This window comes from Poeciliopsis prolifica, unplaced genomic scaffold, assembly GCF_027474105.1.
Source record: "Poeciliopsis prolifica strain line A6 unplaced genomic scaffold, Auburn_PproV2 SCAFFOLD151, whole genome shotgun sequence".
NCBI lineage: Eukaryota > Metazoa > Chordata > Actinopteri > Cyprinodontiformes > Poeciliidae > Poeciliopsis > Poeciliopsis prolifica.
Genome location: NW_026562526.1, coordinates 456,691 through 479,653, shown reverse-complemented (window position 1 = coordinate 479,653; position 22,963 = coordinate 456,691). Strand labels below are relative to the sequence as shown.

At 46.0% G+C, this 22,963-nt stretch overlaps 1 protein-coding gene, 1 long non-coding RNA gene and 1 pseudogene across 2 annotated transcripts; 2 read left to right on the top strand and 1 right to left on the bottom strand.

Annotated features, from left to right (window-relative positions):
• Window positions 1–1,659: 1,659 nt before the first annotated feature.
• LOC129355953 (lysophosphatidylserine lipase ABHD12-like) lies at window positions 1,660–20,719 on the bottom strand (annotated as a pseudogene).
• Window positions 13,613–14,436, top strand: LOC129355939 (uncharacterized). The gene is made up of 3 exons (XR_008605336.1): window positions 13,613–13,715; window positions 13,763–13,867; window positions 14,229–14,436. It is a non-coding gene; the product is annotated as an uncharacterized LOC129355939 (long non-coding RNA).
• A 13-nt stretch (window positions 20,720–20,732) lies between the features above and the next one.
• Window positions 20,733–22,839, top strand: LOC129355938 (DNA replication complex GINS protein PSF1-like). Its single transcript, XM_055025577.1, is given in 8 exon segments — window positions 20,733–20,894; window positions 21,390–21,454; window positions 21,924–22,022; window positions 22,103–22,193; window positions 22,277–22,298; window positions 22,301–22,392; window positions 22,452–22,526; window positions 22,702–22,839. Coding segments are annotated over 8 exon segments (588 nt in total). The 5' UTR covers window positions 20,733–20,819; the 3' UTR covers window positions 22,771–22,839.
• The last annotated feature ends 124 nt before the right edge of the window (window positions 22,840–22,963 follow it).

Sequence of the window (22,963 nt, the reverse complement as noted above, 5' to 3'; positions counted from 1 at the left end):
AATGAAACTGGGATTCAGAGCAGAGATGTGACAGATGGCGGCTTCAGCTTGAGAATAAAGAATTTCACCAGACAAAATGTTCGATTATAAGATTACAACACAGCTTTATTTTTCTAGAAGAACCAAATGTTATTGTACCTCCAGAAACAGATTCAGGAACTTTAATGTTTGGTTTAATCCACATTATTCCAAAGATATTTGATGGGATTTGTTTCTTTTAGAAAACAAAATGTATTGTTTCTGTGTTCTTTCCACAAAATAAGCATTTATCAAGGTTGCAGATTTGGCCTTATATTAGCCTAAACGTGTTGGATGCCCAACATGGACTGTTCCCAAAGTGTAAAAGCATTCTGTTGGTCATAATGATTGGAAATCGCTCCGTAAGTTCAACTCATTAACCATCTTCCTTTGGCGTCACTGAGAATGTAGATCCCATTTAAACTCAGGATTCAGACAAACGTTCCTGGGAAAACCAGCAGAATGAGACCTCTTCCACTGATAGCCCCGCCCTTCCTCCCAGTGGGCGGAGCCTGAGTGTCTTCCCCTCCTCCTGGAGCCCCGGGAGGGGGAACTGGGCTGGAGGGGGAACCGGGCCCGGAGGGGGAACCGGGCCCGGAGCCGGCCGGGAGGGGGAACCGGGCCGGGAGGGGGAACCGGGCCGGGAGGGGGAACCGGGCCGGGAGGGGGAACCGGCCGGGAGGGGGAACTGGGCCGGGAGGGGGAGGGAACCAGGGCCCCAGTTCCGGTCCTCCATATTGGACATGAACATGTCCAACCGTCTGAATCGTTGATCCTTAAATTCTGACAGTCAGAGAACGTTCTCCTGGTTCTGTTCGGGATCAAAGTTATTTCTGTCTCATAAACATCAGAATAATTCATTTTTATGTTTCCATGTATTCAGCAGCATTGCTTTGGCGGTTCTGACCCACTGGGTTTCCCTCCAGAATCGACCCAGTATTGGGGATTTATTTGTGAACCGTACATCTGCTCATGTTTATGACCTTATTTGGATATTTTTTTGTCTTTATCTTGTTTGCAGACTGGGCCAGGCGTGGCTCCCAGTTAAACCAGTTAACATTGTTAACTGGTCAGACCTGAACCTCCAGTGATTAAAGTTTCAGTGTCTGTGGAAGTTTTTCAGGACTTTTGTCCTGAAAACATAATAACTTCTCTGGTTAATTATTATTCATCTGGGACATTTATATACGTCACATAAAGATTTTAATGTTCATAAAGCATGTCTCTGTTTTGTGATAGATTCGTTCGTAGCTCCATGGGGATCAGCTGTAAACTCGTTTCTAAAGTTAACTGTTAAAAATTAGCAGCAATAATTTAAACAATTTAATCTATCAGTGAAAAGCCCAAGTTTCATATTTTCACCACGTTATTCAGTTATTTAGTTTCTGAGCTAAATATTCAGCTAGCTCACATCTAAACATTAGCATTAACTAGCTAACTAAATTATTAGCAAGTTAAATATTTCAGTATTTGGTTTTCAGCCAATCAATGAGTTAATAACGTCCCTCATGTCAGTGACCTGCAAACCGGTTCATGTTCAGCAGGGGGATGGAACGATGCTTTCAGGAACAATCCGAAACCTAGATTTTACCCCCCAACTTTAAAACTGTGAAATCAAACTTACAATTGTTCAGATCAGAGTTGATCATAAAGCAAACATTTATTACATTTCTAAAGTGAAAATGACTGAAAGTTTGTCCTCCAGCTCTGATACTTTGACCCATTTTCACCGAGAACCTCGATTCACCACACCGATCAGAACCGCTCAGCTCAACTTTGCTCCTCTCTGTTCCCACTTTTGAAAAAATAAAATAAACTGAACACACCAGGGCGATGTCGCATTTTGTAGTCTGATTTTTCCCAGAATGCATCAGTGCACAGTTTGAATCTGACCCGGCCAGAACCGCTGTTGGTTCCTCTGGAGAAGAACAACTCTCTAGAACCGCCAACATGTTTGATTGGTCCAGTAGAATAAAATTACTTTCTAAATTAGAACAAAAGTTCTGTGGTTCTGCTTAGTTTGACTCCAGAATCTGGGTTCAAACTGAGGTCCAGAACCTCCACTGGTTCTGGACTCATGAACCTGTGAACCTGTCATGAAACCTGACTGGTTCTGTTCAGGTTTTATAAGTTCACTGGAGAGTCCAGCTCTGAGGTCAAACTGGGTCCAGTTTTAAACTGGTACTGGTTCTGTAAAACAGCAGACGGCTTAGAGCCTTCAGAGTCCGTTTGGGACCAAAACAAAACAAGTTCTGAGCTTCAGCATGAAGAACCGTCAGGTCGTCTAAAGGTCAACGCACCAGACCAGTGACGGGACTGCTAGCTAAAAGACTAGCTCGCTAACCCTAGCATCAACCATTAGTTTGGTTGATGCTAAAGCGCTAGGTCAACATGGCGTTTAGCAGAAGCTAAAATGCTAGAAGCTAGTGTAGTTGCTAAATATTCTGATTGAATTCTTGATTTGTTCTTTTGTTTACTTCCTGTTTGCTAAACAGAATTCTGAAAAACCAGAGAAGTGAGGTAACAGAACGATGTCAACCCCTTCAAAATAAGAGCATGAATATACCCATCTAACTGGAAGAATTTTTAGCAGTTGATACGAAAAGAGTAAATTAATGAATAATTAATTTAAGGGAAACTAAGTGTGCTAAATGTTTACAAAGTTAGCAAAAAGTCTAAATGCTAAGCTAACATTTAGCTCCACTATTAGTGAATTAGCATAAGCGTGCACACTGCTGGTCAGAACCAGTTAAAGACCGACACCAGTCTACCACCCAGCGCTGGTTCAGGTTAGCTTCTTCATCAGCTAGACGTTCAGGAAGGATGACATCACTTCCTGTTTCCTGCTGCTGTGCAATTGGTACCAGAACCGGACCGGTTTCTTAAATCCTGCGGAACCAGAACTGTTGAGAGGAGAGAATCTCCTGAACGTCTGGAGGTTCTGGAGGAGTGATAAGGTCCGGTTTGACCAGAACCAGAACCATCCACAGGTCAGTGAAGGAGGCTCAGCTACATAAAACCAGATTTAATTCATATTTCAAGTCAGAAGAGGAAAACAGTTTCCTGCCGACGGTGAGGAGGAGCAAACCACGAAGGTGAGAAATAAAATCGTGGTCGCCGTACCGTCAGCCGGAACGTCGGGAATGCTAACAGGAACGCTCAATCCATCAAGACGAGCCGTCGTCACGCCACGGCGGGATGAGCCGCTCCCAGGAAATCACTGGAACCGATCAGAACGGGTCAGAACCAAACAGAACCAGGATCCAGTCAGACCCTCGGATCAGAGCCTACCTGAGGATATTTGGCAGCTCCGGGCTCCTGTAGATGAACTTGTGTCTGAAGGCCAGAGCCGCCGGGAACGCCACGAACTGAACCTTATGGTCACTGAGGCTGCTGGAGCGAGACGCCAGACTGTAGAGCTGCAGGAGACAGAGAACTGTTCAGAGGAACTGTTCTGAGGAACTGTTTACAGGAACTGTTCAGAGGAACTGTTTACAGGAACTGTTCAGAGGAACTGTTCTGAGAAACTGTTTACAGGAACTGTTCAGAGGAACTGTTCTGAGGAACTGTTTACAGGAACTGTTCAGAGGAACTGTTTTGAGGAACTGTTTACAGGAACTGTTCAGAGGAACTGTTCTGAGGAACTGTTAGAGGAACTGTTCTGAGGAACTGTTTACAGGAACTGTTCAGAGGAACTGTTTACAGGAACTGTTCAGAGGAACTGTTCTGAGAACTGTTTACAGGAACTGTTCAGAGGAACTGTTCAGAGGAACTGTTTACAGGAACTGTTCAGAGGAACTGTTCTGAGGAACTGTTTACAGGAACTGTTCAGAGGAACTGTTCTGAGGAACTGTTCAGAGGAACTGTTCTGAGGAACTGTTTACAGGAACTGTTCAGAGGAACTGTTTACAGGAACTGTTCAGAGGAACTGTTCTGAGGAACTGTTCTGAGGAACTGTTAAGGAACTGTTTACAGGAACTGTTCAGAGGAACTGTTCTGAGGAACTGTTTACAGGAACTGTTTACAGGAACTGTTCAGAGGAACTGTTTACAGGAAGTGTTCAGAGGAACTGTTCTGAGGAACTGTTTACAGGTACTGTTCAGAGGAACTGTTCAGAGGAACTGTTTACAGGAACTGTTCAGAGGAACTGTTCTGAGGAACTGTTTACAGGAACTGTTCAGAGGAACTGTTTACAGGAACTGTTCAGAGGAACTGTTCTGAGGAACTGTTCAGAGGAACTGTTCTGAGGAACTGTTTACAGGAACTGTTCAGAGGAACTGTTTACAGGAACTGTTCAGAGGAACTGTTCTGAGGAACTGTTTACAGGAACTGTTCAGAGGAACTGTTTACAGGAACTGTTCAGAGGAACTGTTCTGAGGAACTGTTTACAGGAACTGTTCAGAGGAACTGTTCTGAGGAACTGTTTACAGGAACTGTTTACAGGAACTGTTCAGAGGAACTGTTTACAGGAACTGTTCAGAGGAACTGTTCTGAGGAACTGTTCAGAGGAACTGTTCTGAGGAACTGTTTACAGGAACTGTTCAGAGGAACTGTTCAGAGGACTGTTTACAGGAACTGTTCAGAGGAACTGTTCTGAGGAACTGTTTACAGGAACTGTTCAGAGGAACTGTTCAGAGGAACTGTTTACAGGAACTGTTCAGAGGAACTGTTCTGAGGAACTGTTTACAGGAACTGTTCAGAGGAACTGTTCTGAGGAACTGTTTACAGGAACTGTTTACAGGAACTGTTCAGAGGAACTGTTTACAGGAACTGTTCAGAGGAACTGTTCTGAGGAACTGTTTACAGGAACTGTTCAGAGGAACTGTTCAGAGGAACTGTTTACAGGAACTGTTCAGAGGAACTGTTCTGAGGAACTGTTTACAGGAACTGTTCAGAGGAACTGTTCTGAGGAACTGTTTACAGGAACTGTTTACAGGAACTGTTCAGAGGAACTGTTTACAGGAACTGTTCAGAGGAACTGTTCTGGGAACTGTTTACAGGAACTGTTCAGAGGAACTGTTCAGAGGAACTGTTTACAGGAACTGTTCAGAGGAACTGTTCTGAGGAACTGTTTACAGGAACTGTTCAGAGGAACTGTTCTGAGGAACTGTTTACAGGAACTGTTCAGAGGAACTGTTCTGAGGAACTGTTCAGAGGAACTGTTCTGAGGAACTGTTTACAGGAACTGTTCAGAGGAACTGTTTACAGGAACTGTTCAGAGGAACTGTTCAGAGGAACTGTTCTGAGGAACTGTTCAGAGGAACTGTTTACAGGAACTGTTCAGAGGAACTGTTCTGAGGAACTGTTTACAGGAACTGTTCAGAGGAATTGTTCTGAGGAACTGTTTACAGGAACTGTTTACAGGAACTGTTCAGAGGAACTGTTTACAGGAACTGTTCAGAGGAACTGTTCTGAGGAACTGTTTACAGGAACTGTTCAGAGGAACTGTTCTGAGGAACTGTTTACAGGAACTGTTTACAGGAACTGTTCAGAGGAACTGTTTACAGGAACTGTTCAGAGGAACTGTTCTGAGGAACTGTTTACACTGTTCAGAGGAACTGTTCAGAGGAACTGTTTACAGGAACTGTTCAGAGGAACTGTTCTGAGGAACTGTTTACAGGAACTGTTCAGAGGAACTGTTCTGAGGAACTGTTTACAGGAACTGTTCAGAGGAACTGTTCTGAGGAACTGTTCAGAGGAACTGTTCTGAGGAACTGTTTACAGGAACTGTTCAGAGGAACTGTTTACAGGAACTGTTCAGAGGAACTGTTCAGAGGAACTGTTTGAGGAACTGTTCAGAGGAACTGTTCTGAGGAACTGTTCAGGAACTGTTTACAGGAACTGTTCAGAGGAACTGTGTACAGGAACTGTTCAGAGGAACTGTTCTGAGGAACTGTTCAGGGGAACTGTTCAGAGGAACTGTTTACAGGAACTGTTCAGAGGAACTGTTCTGAGAAACTGTTTACAGGAACTGTTCAGAGGAACTGTTTACAGGAACTGTTCAGAGGAACTGTTTACAGGAACTGTTCAGAGGAACTGTTTACAGGAACTGTTCAGAGGAACTGTTTACAGGAACTGTTCAGAGGAACTGTTTACAGGAACTGTTCAGAGGAACTGTTTACAGGAAACTGTTCAGAGGAACTGTTCAGAGGAACTGTTTACAGGAACTTTTACAGGAACTGTTTACAGGAACTGTTTACAGGAACTGTTCAGAGGAACTGTTTACAGGAACTGTTCAGAGGAACTGTTCAGAGGAACTGTTCTGAGGAACTGTTTACAGGAACTGTTCAGAGGAACTGTTTACAGGAACTGTTCAGAGGAACTGTTTACAGGAACTGTTCAGAGGAACTGTTTACAGGAACTGTTCAGAGGAAATGTTTACAGGAACTGTTCAGAGGAACTGTTTACAGAAACTGTTCAGAGGAACTGTTCAGAGGAACTGTTTACAGGAACTGTTCAGGAACTGTTTACAGAAACTGTTCAGAGGAACTGTTCAGAGGAACTGTTTACAGGAACTGTTCAGAGGAACTGTTTACAGGAACTGTTCAGAGGAACTGTTCTGAGGAACTGTTTACAGGAACTGTTCAGAGGAACTGTTTACAGGAACTGTTCAGAGGAACTGTTTACAGGAACTGTTCAGAGGAACTGTTTACAGGAACTGTTCAGAGGAACTGTTTACAGGAACTGTTCAGAGGAACTGTTTACAGGAACTGTTCAGAGGAACTGTGTACAGGAACTGTTCAGAGGAACTGTTTACAGGAACTGTTCAGAGGAACTGTTTACAGGAACTGTTCAGAGGAACTGTTTACAGGAACTGTTCAGAGGAACTGTTTACAGGAACTGTTCAGAGGAACTGTTTACAGGAACTGTTCAGAGGAACTGTTTACAGGAACTGTTCAGAGGAACTGTTTACAGAAACTGTTCAGAGGAACTGTTTACAGGAACTGTTTACAGGAACTGTTCAGAGGAACTGTTTACAGGAACTGTTCAGAGGAACTGTTCTGAGGAACTGTTTACAGGAACTGTTCAGAGGAACTGTTTACAGGAACTGTTCAGAGGAACTGTTTACAGGAACTGTTCAGAGGAACTGTTTACAGGAACTGTTCAGAGGAACTGTTTACAGAAACTGTTCAGAGGAACTGTTCAGAGGAACTGTTTACAGGAACTGTTCAGAGGAACTGTTTACAGGAACTGTTCAGAGGAACTGTTTACAGGAACTGTTCAGAGGAACTGTTTACAGGAACTGTTCAGAGGAACTGTTTACAGGAACTGTTCAGAGGAACTGTTTACAGGAACTGTTCAGAGGAACTGTTTACAGGAACTGTTCAGAGGAACTGTTTACAGGAACTGTTCAGAGGAACTGTTTACAGGAACTGTTCAGAGGAACTGTTTACAGAAACTGTTCAGAGGAACTGTTTACAGGAACTGTTCAGAGGAACTGTTTACAGGAACTGTTCAGAGGAACTGTTTACAGGAACTGTTCAGAGGAACTGTTCTGAGGAACTGTTTACAGGAACTGTTCAGAGGAACTGTTTACAGGAACTGTTTACAGGAACTGTTCAGAGAACTGTTCAGAGGAACTGTTCTGAGGAACTGTTTACAGGAACTGTTCAGAGGAACTGTTTACAGGAACTGTTCAGAGGAACTGTTTACAGAAACTGTTCAGAGGAACTGTTCAGGGAACTGTTTACAGGAACTGTTCAGAGGAACTGTTTACAGGAACTGTTCAGAGGAACTGTTTACAGGAACTGTTTCAGGAACTGTTCAGAGGAACTGTTTACAGGAACTGTTCAGAGGAACTGTTCAGAGGAACTGTTCAGAGGAAATCTTTAGATCTATGAACTCCAGATCATTCCAATTCCTTAACTTTCTACCTGATCTTGTTTAAAATAGTTATCTGTAAACGTCCTAACCAAATCATTTGGTCCCAGTTTCAGTCTGTAAAGGTCCGACCCGTTTGAACCTGGTACCTTTTTGCCCAGTTGGAACGGAACCACTCCGTCGTCCTCGGCGTGTAGAATCAGAACCGGACAGGAAATGTGGTCCATGCTGAAAGAAAACGGTAACCATGAAAACCAACACTTCCTGCGGCCGCCACCAGGGGCCGCCGCCGCACCGAACCGGACCGGTCCGATCACCCGATCCGCAGGTTCCGGAGCCGCTCAAACATTCAGACACAGACGAAGCTCCAGAACCAGCCAACCGGGTCAGAACCTACTTCTCGTCGCTGGCGAAGCGGATGTTGTTGGCGGTGATGGAGTCCAGAAAGAACCAGAAAGCCGGCAGGAAGCGGTACACCTGAAACACACACACACACACACACACACACACACACACACACACACACACACACACACACACACACACACTGAGACCACTGCTGGGCCACAGAGGCCAGGGGGCGGGCCTGCAGTTACCATGGGTGTGGCTCTTGGCCTCCCCTGATGTTGGTGAAGGGAGACTCCAGGAGAGAGCGTCAGGAGGACTTCCTGTTCAGACAGGAAGACAGCGTCACAGAGAGTGTGTGTCCAGCTGTGTTTCAGGGTGTGTGTCCAGCTGTGTTTCAGGGTGTGTGTGTCTCACCTCGCTCAGACAGCCGTCTCACCAGGTTCGTTGCGACTCTGAAACAGAAAGTTCAGATTTACTGAAGAGGCCCTTTTTATATCCTGGTGTGTGTGTGTGTGTCTGTGTGTGTGTGTGTGTTGTGTGTGTGTGTGTGTTTGTGTGTGTGTGTGTGTGTGTGTGGGTGTGTGTGTGTGTGTGTGTGTGGGTGTGTGTGTGTGTGTGTGTGTGTGTGTGTGTGTGTGTGTGTGTGTGTGTGTGTGTGTGTGTGTGTGTGGGTGTGTGTGTGGGTGTGTGTGGGTGTGTGTGTGTGTGTTACCCGGTCCCCAGAGAGTGGCCCCAGATGTAGAGGGGCAGAGTTTTCTCCATCCTCTGTCTCAGCCAATCATAGACGAAAAGAGCGTCTGATGTCATCCCTCGCTCTGATGGCGATCCATCTGAGTCGCCCCACCCTGGTCACACACACACACACACACACACACACACACACACACACACACACACACACACACACACACATACACCAGACTGAATCCAGCTGCTTGGTGGTGCCCATCCTTTCTGCTATGGTGTGACCTCTCTGTAGGTCACCACATGGTATCCCAGTGAACTGAGGACCTGAAGGAGGACAGACAGGGGTCAGGTGGTTCCTCTCAGCCAATCAGGAGGAGTTCAGCTCTTCATCACCTTGTACAGCTGCACCCGGTGGTCACCGCCTCTGGTCCCTGCGTTGCCATGGAGATAGAGGATGACAGGGTGGGCGGAGCTAAAGGCGGAGCGGTACCAGTCGCCATCTTTGCCCTGAGCGTCCCTCCACATCTGAGCGGGAACCGTGCCTGAAACACCAGACGTTTCTGGATGACTAGACCTGATGCTGTGACTGGCCTAGTCAAAGCATCTGCTATTCCTGGTCTTTGTTTGTTTCTCTTTTCTCTCATCAGAACTACAGCCGCTCGGTGTCAGCCATTTTGTGCCTCCAGAACTGAATTACCCATAATGCATTGTGTTGAGCCAGTTCCTCCTGAGAGGACGACTTCAGCGGGCGGAGACACTGGACATGTCCAAGGTCAAAGTTCATATTTATGATAGTTTTATAGAGACGCTTAACGCTGCAACTGAGTAACACTGGACCCGGAACCGGAACCAGAACCAGAACCGGAACCAGAACCAGAACCAGAACCAGAACCGGAACCGGAACCGGAACCAGAACCGGAACCATAACCGGAACCGGAACCGGAACCGGAACCAGAACCGGAACCGGAACCAGAACCAGAATCAGAACCAGAACCAGAACCGGAACCGGAACCAGAACCAGAACCAGAACCAGATCCAGATCCAGATCCAGATCCAGAACCAGAACCGGAACCAGATGAACTTGTTCCTCTGCAGCAGCAAAGAAAAAACTTTCGCTGCTTTTTACACGAAGCCTCAAAAATGAAATCTAGAGCAAATACTGCAGAGCTGCAGCTGGTAAAGAGCAAAAGGGAAAAAAGTTTGTGAATGAAAGAGAAAGAAGGAATCAGAATCGCCGCCATCGATTCTCCTGAAGGTTCAAACATCACAGATGTTGACCTTTGACTTGGTGTTGCTAGGTTACACTTTTCTATGTTCTGGTTTTTGCTTTGATGAAAGTGAAGAAAATATCATTTAGTTATGAGTCAAAATGGCATTTAGTGTTTTGATCCAACAATCATAAAGTCTATGAATGAACCTGATATTTAATGTATTAATGTGCAATAATTCATTTTAATAGTAATTTATCTCAGATAAAAATGACCTTTGATGAGAAACTGAGTTTTGCAGCAACTTTAGAAACGTGGAAAAAGATCTGATGGATGTTGAGTCAGAACAGCAGAAGGTCAGCTGAAGGTCAGTAAAAGGTCAGTAAAAGGTCAGCAGAAGGTCAGTAAAAGGTCAGTAAAAGGTCAGCTGAAGGTCAGTAAAAGGTCAGTAAAAGGTCAGCAGAAGGTCAGTAAAAGGTCAGTAAAAGGTCAGCTGAAGGTCAGTAAAAGGTCAGTAAAAGGTCAGCAGAAGGTCAGTAAAAGGTCAGCTGAAGGTCAGTAAAAGGTCAGTAAAAGGTCAGCTGAAGGTCAGTAAAAGGTCAGTAAAAGGTCAGCTGAAGGTCAGTAAAAGGTCAGCAGAAGGTCAGTAAAAGGTCAGTAAAAGGTCAGCTGAAGGTCAGTAAAAGGTCAGTAAAAGGTCAGCAGAAGGTCAGTAAAAGGTCAGTAAAAGGTCAGCTGAAGGTCAGTAAAAGGTCAGTAAAAGGTCAGCAGAAGGTCAGTAAAAGGTCAGTAAAAGGTCAGCTGAAGGGTCAGTAAAAGGTCAGTAAAAGGTCAGCAGAAGGTCAGTAAAAGGTCAGCTGAAGGTCAGTAAAAGGTCAGTAAAAGGTCAGCTGAAGGTCAGTAAAAGGTCAGTAAAAGGTCAGCTGAAGGTCAGTAAAAGGTCAGCAGAAGGTCAGTAAAAGGTCAGTAAAAGGTCAGCTGAAGGTCAGTAAAAGGTCAGTAAAAGGTCAGCAGAAGGTCAGTAAAAGGTCAGCTGAAGGTCAGTAAAGGTCAGTAAAAGGTCAGCTGAAGGTCAGTAAAAGGTCAGTAAAAGGTCAGCTGAAGGTCAGTAAAAGGTCAGCAGAAGGTCAGTAAAAGGTCAGTAAAAGGTCAGCTGAAGGTCAGTAAAAGGTCAGTAAAAGGTCAGCAGAAGGTCAGTAAAAGGTCAGTAAAAGGTCAGCTGAAGGTCAGTAAAAGGTCAGTAAAAGGTCAGCAGAAGGTCAGTAAAAGGTCAGTAAAAGGTCAGCTGAAGGTCAGTAAAAGGTCAGTAAAAGGTCAGCAGAAGGTCAGTAAAAGGTCAGCTGAAGGTCAGTAAAAGGTCAGTAAAAGGTCAGCTGAAGGTCAGTAAAAGGTCAGTAAAAGGTCAGCTGAAGGTCAGTAAAAGGTCAGCAGAAGGTCAGTAAAAGGTCAGTAAAAGGTCAGCTGAAGGTCAGTAAAAGGTCAGTAAAAGGTCAGCTGAAGGTCAGCTGAAGGTCAGTAAAAGGTCAGTAAAAGGTCAGCAGAAGGTCAGTAAAAGGTCAGCTGAAGGTCAGTAAAAGGTCAGTAAGGTCAGTAAAAGGTCAGCTGAAGGTCAGTAAAAGGTCAGCTGAAGGTCAGTAAAAGGTCATGATGTTGGACGGATTCCAGCTCTGACTGAGACCTGGAATCGTTTTCATGATGCGTTGACGGGATGTTTGTGGAAGTTGAGGAGATAAACGAGTTTATTAAGAAAATATCAGACGTATGAAAAGTTCACTTTAATATGTGGAGATTTTAATTTGTTGACAAATTTAATAAAACAATGTTTGGTTTAGGTTTCTATCCATTAATGTTAAACGATAACTAAAGACAGTTCATCACTAACTGATCATATTTCTATGAATAAGTTCATATTGATATAAATTTGCCAGTTTAACTAAATATGACAAAACAAATGACTAATTTAATAAAATCACCTGAAGCTGTGGATCAAAGGAGAATTATTAAACTATAATTGGAAAAATGTTTATGTTGATGTTAATGAGTCATATCACACATTTTTAGAAATATTTGCAACAACTTATGATCATTATTATAAACAAAGATCCAGAAATAGATAAAAGTTTGGAGAAGCTAAAAAAAAAAACAAGTTATATAAAGATTTTATTAAATGCCCAACTCAGGAAAAAGAAGAAAATATAAAAATAAATTAACATTAGAAGTCAGAAAAAAGCAAGACTATTATGATAGATTCCTGCAAAAATATTGCAACAATATTTGGTGTACTTGGAATATAATTAATTATTATTAAAAACAATAACGATGGAGATTTTCCAATATGTATTAAACACGACAACACTGATATTGTTGAATTATTGATCCTAATTTAGTAAATTAATTCCCAAACGTTACAGATGAAGAACATAATTATAAATGTATTAATATTAACACAATGTTTCTGGGAATAGTGAGAGAAAATGAGGTTAAAACTTTAAAAAGTTAAAAAACAAGAAATCCACAGATTATACTGATATTCATATGGTTATTATGAAAGAGGTGATTTATAGTTTTACTGAACCTCTCAGTTATAATATAACTGGAATCTTTCCTGACAACATGAAGACGGAAAACATTTTCCAGTCCAGAAAAACTAAGAAACTCCAGGCTGATATAACTGCTGCCGCAACTTTCAGAAGAAATATTCAGAAAACGTCTGGACTCCTTTCTTAATAACAATAATAGCAACAAGCTGCAGCAGCAGCAGCAGCAGCAGCACGTCGCTGCAGCAGCAGCAGCAGCACGTCGCTGCAGCAGCAGCAGAAGCACGTTATTGTACTATTGTACATTATTATAATTGCATAAATGGAGTTGAAATTGAAAAAGTCCATGAGAGAAAATTTTTAGGGATTATTAAAGAAAATAAACTGAGTTGAAATCCTCATATACAATATATTAGAAACAAAACTGCAAAAACTATTGGAATATTGTTTCAAATAAAAGATTTAAGAAACGTTAAAGGCTTGCATATTATTTATTCCTCTTTGGTTCTGAATTATTTGTCTTATTATTCAGAAATCTGAGGAAATGCAAATAAAACAATTTTGATAAATGGCAAAAAAACTAAAAGGCTGTAGGTTCTGTAGGTTCTGTAGGTTCTGTGTGGTTCTGTGTGGTTCTGTAGGTTCTGTGTGGTTCTGTAGGTTCTGTGTGGTTCTGTAGGTTCTGTGTGGTTCTGTGTGGTTCTGTGTGGTTCTGTAGGTTCTGTAGGTTCTGTGTGTGTGTGGTTCTGTAGGTTCTGTGTGGTTCTGTAGGTTCTGTGTGTGTGTGGTTCTGTAGGTTCTGTAGGTTCTGTGTGGTTCTGTGTGGTTCTGTGTGGTTCTGTAGGTTCTGTAGGTTCTGTGTGGTTCTGTAGGTTCTGTGTGGTTCTGTAGGTTCTGTGTGGTTCTGTAGGTTCTGTAGGTTCTGTGTGGTTCTGTGTGGTTCTGTAGGTTCTGTAGGTTCTGTAGGTTCTGTGTGGTTCTGTGTGGTTTGTAGGTTCTGTAGGTTCTGTGTGGTTCTGTAGGTTCTGTAGGTTCTGTAGGTTCTGTGTGGTTCTGTAGGTTCTGTAGGTTCTGTAGGTTCTGTGTGGTTCTGTAGGTTCTGTAGGTTCTGTGTGGTTCTGTAGGTTCTGTGTGGTTCTGTAGGTTCTGTGTGGTTCTGTGTGGTTCTGTAGGTTCTGTGTGGTTCTGTAGGTTCTGTGTGGTTCTGTGTGGTTTTGTAGGTTCTGTAGGTTCTGTGTGGTTCTGTAGGTTCTGTGTGGTTCTGTAGGTTCTGTGTGGTTCTGTAGGTTCTGTGTGGTTCTGTATGGTTCTGTAGGTTCTGTGTGGTTTGTAGGTTCTGTGTGGTTCTGTATGGTTCTGTAGGTTCTGTGTGGTTCTGTGTTCTGTGGTTCTGTGTGGTTCTGTAGGTTCTGTAGGTTCTGTGTGGTTCTGTAGGTTCTGTGTGGTTCTGTAGGTTCTGTGTGGTTCTGTAGGTTCTGTAGGTTCTGTGTGGTTCTGTAGGTTCTGTTGGTTCTGTAGGTTCTGTAGGTTCTGTGGTTCTGTAGGTTCTGTGTGGTTCTGTAGGTTCTGTAGGTTCTGTGTGGTTCTGTAGGTTCTGTAGGTTCTGTAGGTTCTGTAGGTTCTGTAGGTTCTGTGTGGTTCTGTAGGTTCTGTGTGGTTCTGTAGGTTCTGTGTGGTTCTGTAGGTTCTGTGTGGTTCTGTGTGGTTCTGTAGGTTCTGTGTGGTTCTGTAGGTTCTGTGTGGTTCTGTAGGTTCTGTGTGGTTCTGTGTGGTTTTGTAGGTTCTGTAGGTTCTGTGTGGTTCTGTGTGGTTCTGTAGGTTCTGTGTGGTTCTGTGGTTCTGTGTGGTTCTGTAGGTTCTGTGTGGTTCTGTATGGTTCTGTAGGTTCTGTGTGGTTCTGTAGGTTCTGTGTGGTTCTGTAGGTTCTGTGTGGTTCTGTATGGTTCTGTAGGTTCTGTGTGGTTCTGTAGGTTCTGTGTGGTTCTGTGTGGTTCTGTAGGTTCTGTAGGTTCTGTAGGTTCTGTGTGGTTCTGTAGGTTCTGTGTGGTTCTGTGTGGTTCTGTAGGTTCTGTGTGGTTCTGTAGGTTCTGTAGGTTCTGTGTGGTTCTGTGTGGTTCTGTAGGTTCTGTGTGGTTCTGTAGGTTCTGGGTGGTTCTGTATGGTTCTGTAGGTTCTGGGTGGTTCTGTAGGTTCTGTGTGGTTCTGTAGGTTCTGTATGGTTCTGTAGGTTCTGTGTGGTTCTGTAGGTTCTGTGTGATTCTGTAGGTTCTGTGTGGTTCTGTAGGTTCTGTAGGTTCTGTGTGGTTCTGTGTGGTTCTGTATGGTTCTGTAGGTTCTGTATGGTTCTGTAGGTTCTGTGTGGTTCTGTAGGTTCTGTGTGATTCTGTAGGTTCTGTGTGGTTCTGTATGGTTCTGTAGGTTCTGTAGGTTCTGTAGGTTCTGTGTGGTTCTGTAGGTTCTGTGTGGTTCTGTGTGGTTCTGTAGGTTCTGTAGTCTGTAGGTTCTGTGTGGTTCTGTATGGTTCTGTAGGTTCTGTGTGGTTCTGTAGGTTCTGTAGGTCTGTGTGGTTCTGTAGGTTCTGTGTGGTTCTGTAGGTTCTGTGTGGTTCTGTAGGTTCTGTAGGTTCTGTGTGGTTCTGTAGGTTCTGGGTGGTTCTGTATGGTTCTGTAGGTTCTGTGTGGTTCTGTAGGTTCTGTGTGATTCTGTAGGTTCTGTGTGGTTCTGTAGGTTCTGTAGGTTCTGTGTGGTTCTGTAGGTTCTGTAGGTTCTGTAGGTTCTGTGTGGTTCTGTGTGGTTCTGTATGGTTCTGTAGGTTCTGTAGGTTCTGTAGGTTCTGTGTGGTTCTGTATGGTTCTGTAGGTTCTGTAGGTTCTGTAGGTTCTGTGTGGTTCTGTAGGTTCTGTGTGGTTCTGTGTGGTTCTGTAGGTTCTGTAGGTTCTGTAGGTTCTGTGTGGTTCTGTATGGTTCTGTAGGTTCTGTGTGGTTCTGTAGGTTCTGTAGGTTCTGTGTGGTTCTGTAGGTTCTGTGTGGTTCTGTAGGTTCTGTGTGGTTCTGTAGGTTCTGTGTGGTTCTGTAGGTTCTGTAGGTTCTGTGTGGTTCTGTGTGGTTCTGTAGGTTCTGTGTGGTTCTGTAGGTTCTGGGTGGTTCTGTATGGTTCTGTAGGTTCTGTGTGGTTCTGTAGGTTCTGTGTGATTCTGTAGGTTCTGTGTGGTTCTGTAGGTTCTGTAGGTTCTGTGTGGTTCTGTGTGGTTCTGTATGGTTCTGTATGGTTCTGTGTGGTTCTGTAGGTTCTGTGTGGTTCTGTGTGGTTCTGTATGGTTCTGTATGGTTCTGTGTGGTTCTGTGTGGTTCTGTAGGTTCTGTATGGTTCTGTATGGTTCTGTGTGGTTCTGTGTGGTTCTGTAGGTTCTGTAGGTTCTGTATGGTTCTGTAGGTTCTGTGTGGTTCTGTGTGGTTCTGTATGGTTCTGTATGGTTCTGTGTGGTTCTGTGTGGTTCTGTAGGTTCTGTAGGTTCTGTATGGTTCTGTGTGGTTCTGTGTGGTTCTGTAGGTTCTGTAGGTTCTGTATGGTTCTGTAGGTTCTGTGTGGTTCTGTAGGTTCTGTGTGGTTCTGTAGGTTCTGTAGGTTCTGTATGGTTCTGTAGGTTCTGTAGGTTCTGTGTGGTTCTGTGTGGTTCTGTAGGTTCTGTGTGGTTCTGTAGGTTCTGTGTGGTTCTGTGTGGTTCTGTAGGTTCTGTAGGTTCTGTGTGGTTCTGTAGGTTCTGTAGGTTCTGTAGGTTCTGTGTGGTTCTGTAGGTTCTGTAGGTTCTGTAGGTTCTGTGTGGTTCTGTAGGTTCTGTAGGTTCTGTGTGGTTCTGTAGGTTCTGTAGGTTCTGTGTGGTTCTGTAGGTTCTGTAGGTTCTGTAGGTTCTGTGTGGTTCTGTGTGGTTCTGTAGGTTCTGTAGGTTCTGTGTGGTTCTGTAGGTTCTGTGTGGTTCTGTGGTTCTGTAGGTTCTGTGAGGTTCTGTAGGTTCTGTGTGGTTCTGTAGGTTCTGTGTGGTTCTGTGTGGTTCTGTAGGTTCTGTGTGGTTCTGTAGGTTCTGTGTGGTTCTGTGTGGTTCTGTAGGTTCTGTGTGGTTCTGTAGGTTCTGTGTGGTTCTGTAGGTTCTGTGTGGTTCTCTGTGGTTCTGTAGGTTCTGTGTGGTCTGTGTGGTCTGTAGGTTCTGTGTGGTTCTGTGTGGTTCTGTAGGTTCTGTGTGGTTCTGTAGGTTCTGTGTGGTTCTCTGTGGTTCTGTAGGTTCTGTGTGGTTCTGTGTGGTTTTGTAGGTTCTGTGTGGTTCTGTAGGTTCTGTGTGGTTCTGTAGGTTCTGTGTGGTTCTCTGTGGTTCTGTAGGTTCTGTGTGGTTCTGTGTGGTTCTGTAGGTTCTGTGTGGTTCTGTGTGGTTCTGTAGGTTCTGTGAGGTTCTGTAGGTTCTGTGAGGTTCTGTAGGTTCTGTGTGGTTCTGTAGGTTCTGTGTGGTTCTGTAGGTTCTGTAGGTTCTGGGTGGTTCTGTAGGTTCTGTGTGGTTCTGTGTGGTTCTGTAGGTTCTGTGTGGTTCTGTAGGTTCTGTGTGGTTCTCTGTGGTTCTGTGTGGTTCTGTAGGTTCTGTGTGGTTCTGTGTGGTTCTGTAGGTTCTGTGTGGTTCTGGTACCAGACTCCGATCTTCAGGCCCGCCTCAGGCTCCAGGTAGAAGTTGTGTGTGTGGTTCAGCCCCTGATCCAGAGGTCGCTTCAGGTCGATGAAGTATGGCATCCTCACTGGGACAAAAAACACACACAGGTCACATGACCTCTCTGGCAGCTCGCCATTGGTCCGTTTGTTTCTGTGTTATGAGCAGCAGGTTCTGATTGGTTCTGCTCAGCTGAAGCTACAGAACTATGATGTCCCACGCTGCCTGAAGGCAGCACAGGAAAACAGGAAGCAGTTCACCAGACGGAGGAAGGCTGCGCTCCATCCTGGAGCAGTGCATGCTGGGTGAAACGGCTGTCCTACACCGCCCCCTGCTGGCTGCCATGCAGCGCTGAACCGGCCAATCACAGCTCAGTTCAGGTCCGACTGAACTCACCGAAGTTGAGGAAGACGAGTTTGGCCTGGATGGAGGGAAGAGCTTGATGATGAAGGGGATGGAGACGTAGACGAAGAGCAGCACCATCATCATCCTCTTCATCTTTCCCAGCAGCCCCAGCCTGAGGAGAGAACAGCCAATCAGACGGAACCGACGCCGCTACGGCCGGACAGAGTGGAACATCTCCTGAGACCAATCTCTGTCAGGCCAGCAGGTTCTGATGGTTCTGATGGAGCGACCCGGAGAAACCCGACCCGACCCAGACTGAGCGCGCTCAGAACAGATCAATAATTCATGGAGGAAGACAGAAAGACCAGCAGGATGGTTCTGAGGAGTACTGGGTCCAGTTTTGAACCGGTTCTGGTTCTGTTCACTGGAGCAGCCGGTCTGTCCACAAAGTGTTACTGGACCGGGCTGAACATGTCCAGAGCGGTTCTGTTCGGATCCAACAGCGGGTCATCCAGTTCCGACCTGTCTGGTTACCAGAAACTGTTCAGATCCAGTTTCTGGTAACCAGAACCAGAGACCGGATCTGCACAGAACCAGTAAGCCGAGCCAGACAGCAGCTGGCAGCATCAGGTCCAAACAGAACCGCAGAGGTTCGGATCCCTGCTGCCCGACTGATACCAGTCAGAACCGGTTCTGACTGACTCCAGAACAATGAGGACGATTTACTGGGTCACACCTGCTGGAAGGTTCTGGTTCTGGCTAGATGGACCTAGCCAGAACCAGAACCTGGCTGTATTTGACTGAGGTCAAAGATTCTGAAGGTTCTGGGTCGGTATCAGAACCGTCCACTGGCCCGTCCACAGCCAGATGGACCGGTCCAGATCTGGTGGTTCTGACTGGGGGTCATGGGGAGGGGCGGGGCCAAGCGGTCAGTGAACGCATCACAGCTGCTGCGTTCAGGGTCACATGACGCCGAGTCAGACTCCAGACTTCCTGTTCTGCTCAGTTTCGCTTCCTGCGGCGGGTCAGAATATCTGGACCTGAACAGCCTGGGCCAGAACCTGACCCAGTTCTGGAACCAACCAGAACCGGGTCAGGTTCGTCCAGAAGGTTCTGCAGCGCCCTGATCTGAGATCAGCTTCAGGAGGAACAGGAGGATCACGTGACCTCTTGACCTCCTGAGCCGCTGAGGTCACTGCTCCGACTGCACAGAACCAGCCGGCCCGGTCCAGATGGTCCAAATCAGCTCAGAACCGCATCTTTGGTCTGAGCGCCTCAGTGTCAACATCAAGACTTAGAAACATGTGGTCCTGTCTCCAAATGTCCCCCAGTGTCTCCAAATGTCCCCCAGTGTCTCCAAATGTTCCTCAGTGTCTCCAAATGTCCCTCAGTGTCTCCAGACTGACCTTCCAGTCCAACCAGCTCAACAGTCTCACTGGAACCAGTCTGACTAGTCTTGCCAGTGAGACTGGTTCTTTGTCCTCTGATGTCCCACCCAAACTTCAAAACCTTAAAGACTTTAATCTTTTTATTGAATTATTCAGTTTATGTTTTTCACCATTTTCTCTAGACTCCCTCCCCCACCTGTTTCCTCGGTGCTCACCTCCTGAACGGTCTCTTCCCCATCCCCGGCTCCTCTCCCGGGCCCTGTCGGCCTCGGTCGCCGGATGCGCCGCCGCTCTGCCGGCTCGCTGCTTCAGCTCCGGGTCGCTGTCCTTCTCCGCGGTCAGGGAGCTCCGCCTCCGCATCACTGGAAGCGGCAGAGAGACGGCTCGTTACCCGGGGGAAGGTGGCCGAAAAGCGGGCCCGGTCCGCGGTGAGGAGGCCTCGTTCTGGGCGGCGTGCGAGCGCTGAGAGGCGGCGGCAGCCAGACCGAGCGCCCGCTGGAGCCGCACTGAAATCCGCAGAGAACAGCTGATCAGAGCCGGGGCTGCCACAGCCAATCGGGAGGCAGGCTGCAGACCACGTGGTCAGAGCGGTGCTGCCTTCATGGTCTCTGGGGAAGCGTCGGAACAATGGCTTCCAAAACAAAACCAGCGTTGCGTTCAGGCACAGCTCGGAAATTTTAGTAGATGTAACGCTCACTGAAACAAATTAATAATTGAAACATGCATGCAATTTAATAAAGAAGATTAATAAATCATATGTGACGCGTTTTAACAGTTTGCGTGAAGAATATTTAAAAGGTTTTTATAAAGTTTATTTATAAAATCTTCATGAAACCTTCAGAGAACAAAGCGACTCCAGATCTTCCTGTTGTTATTCTGAAACAGCCAAAAGCTTTCTATTTAACCGTGTGTCCCTGAACGCCTCACTGAGGCAGGTAGGTTTTCAGATTTAAAGCATGTTTTAATGTAATTATGATTAAATCTCGACTGCTCCCCCTAGTGTTCAGAGCTCAAACAGCAGCTTCTCGCCTCCATAAAGCCGACCAATCAGGAGCTGGTCTCCCCCAGGTGAGGGCGGGCTGTCCACCTGACATTTGCTCTCATTTGTCAAAGCAAATAAAACTGATGTTTCAGTTTTAGGACTTTAAATCTGTTGCTTTTATTGTTTCACATGTTTTGATTTTCTTCAAGTAACATTTCTGATTGTTTTGGTGGAAATGCTCATTCACGTTTCCTCCCGTTGCCATGGTGACTGTCCACAGGGGGGGTCAGTTTGATGACCCGCTTCCTGAAACTGGGCTGAAAGGTCACGTGATGGAAAACAGACCAGTAAAACGTTCATAACGAAACTCGCACCGTTATGGTTGGTTCACACGGTTGGTTCTGTTGGGTTCGGCCGAACCTCAGGCTGAACTGAAAAAATATTTGATCTAATTTGAATTGGTTTTAACGCTGCCCTGAACCGGAAGTACTGTCGCAGGTGAAGTCATTGATCTTGGAGCCAAACTGATTGGTTTTGTTGAGAAACATCAGCAACAACAAAACGTGCACAAATCACCAATGAATCACCGATAAGTCATCAATAAATGAAGAATCCTACCCGGTAGCTCTGGCCGGTTTCACCACATCGCCGCTGGAGCTGCTGCTGTTTGTCCCTCCGCGGCTTCCGGACAATTACGTCACCGAGTCACGTGACCACAACAAAGTATTTTCCCGCGAAGCTGCATCTCTGCCTTGAGGGTCAGTCAGTCCCGGTTCTGTTCGGTTCCGAGCCCCAGGATGTTCTGTGAGAAAGCCCTGGAGCTGATCCGGGAGCTGCACCGGGCGAGCGGCGGCCAGCTGCCCGCTTTCAATGTGAGTATCCCGGGGGATCCCGCAGCAGAACTCCGCCCAGAAACTTCCTGGTTTAAGGTTCGACCGCTGATTTAAGACGGAAACTGTAAACCTCAGATAAAACAGTAATGTGTGCAGAAAATAGTCTCTTCATTTAACGTTTCGGCTCAGATGAACACGGTCAAGTTTATTTTTAACATCAATTTATTTATTTAAAATAACGGCCGTAGTGGCCTTTATATGATAGTAAATTGACAGGAAACATGAGAAGGGAAGACATGCGATCACCAGGCCGGGAATCGAACCCGCGACAGCCGCGTCGAGGACTGAGGCCTCCATCTGTGGGTTGTGCTGCAGGGTCAGGGGTTACACAATGTCGGATTTCTAGTTGTTCTGCGGATCTCTGCTGAACAACAACTTCTCAGTCTAAAGGTTAAACTGAGAGTTCAGTTGAACTCATGATTGAAAGTTTCAAAATATGAAGAGAAATTAATTGGAATCAGTTCTGGGTTCCAGGAGGACGGACTGCGGCAGGTTCTGCAGGAGATGGAGGATCTGTACATACAGAACCAGGCTGATGTGTGAGTACCGACCCACTGCACGGTTCTACAGGGTCCAGGTTGGTTCTGGTTGGGTTTAAGTTTCTGTTGGCTTCAGATGGTTTTCAGAACCAACCTCTGACCCGTAGCTCACAGTTGAAGCGCCAGTATCCTGTGAACTCATCATGTTTTCCATGGCAACCATTCAGCTGTGTAAAACGCCTTGTTGGACCTTGTCCCCCTTCAGACTAGCCAGAAGCAATTAGCAAACAGCTGCTGCTCAGAGTGATGCTGGTAAAAATATTAAAGGGTTAAAAGGCGTTAAGGCAGGAAGTCAAATTCCTTTTAGCCCATATTTGATATGAACAGCAATTTTTTAACACCAGAAGGCGACACAGTTGCTGATTGTGCTATAAAACATAATACTGGCCCTTTAAGGGAACCATTTCCTGGTACCAGTCCAGAACCGCTTGCGCTCTGTCTGACCTCCTGACCTCTCCGTCTCCTGCAGGTCGGAGGCGAAGGCCGCCGGCCGCGCTGACCTCATCCCCTCCATCAAGCTGCGCCACTGCTGCCTGCTGAGGAACCAGCGCTGCGTCGTGGCCTACCTGTAACTCCGTCCGCAGTCATGTGACCTGCCGGCCCGGGTCGTGTGACCTCTGATGCTGACCTTTGACCTGCTGTTTGCAGGTACGACCGTCTGCTGAGGATCCGTGCGCTACGCTGGGAGTGCGGCAGCGTTCTGCCCGCTAACGTCCGCTTCCACATGTCAGCAGAGGAGGTCAGTGACATCACTTCCTGTTGAGGGGGGTCTCTGCTGGCTCACCTGAAGGCTGAGAGCACCTGTGTGTGTGGTGTGTTCAGGTGCAGTGGTTTGGCCAGTATAAAAGTCCCTGGCCTCCTTCATGCGGTCCATCGGAGGACAGGAGGGACTGGACATCACGCAGGACATGAAGCCTCCAAAGAGCCTCTACATCCAGGTGAGTCTGACCTCTCTGACCTGCAGCCTGACCCCGCTGACCTCCCTGTGCTTTTCCAGGTCAGATGCCTGAAGGACCACGGTGAGTTCGAGATCGACGACGGAACGGTGATCCTGCTGAAGAAGAACAGCCAGGTGAGATCAGACTCCATGACAGTGATGAGAAGCGCAATATGACGACGGTCCTGCTGGCGCTTTAATGGGATGTAACTGGAGGTCCTGGGAATGCAGCTGCTTCCTGCTGAGACAGGAAGTGAACAAGTGGCCCATATTCTGACTCATCCTGACACGAAGTGGTTTTTGTCCGCAGCACTTCCTGCCACGGTGGAAATGTGAGCAGCTGATTCGCCAGGGCGTTCTGGAGCATGTGATGTCATAACGTCCAGGAGACAGACGGCATCTCAGCGGCCATGTTTGCTTTTTACAAATAAAGTTGTTTTGTTCCTTCCTTTGTGTCGTAACTGAGAGTTAAGTGTGTTGCCGGGCAGATTTCACAGATTCAGGTGAAATCCTCATTTTAACCCAGAACAGGAGGTCTCACTCTGAGGTAAAAACCTAGCACCTGTCCAGGT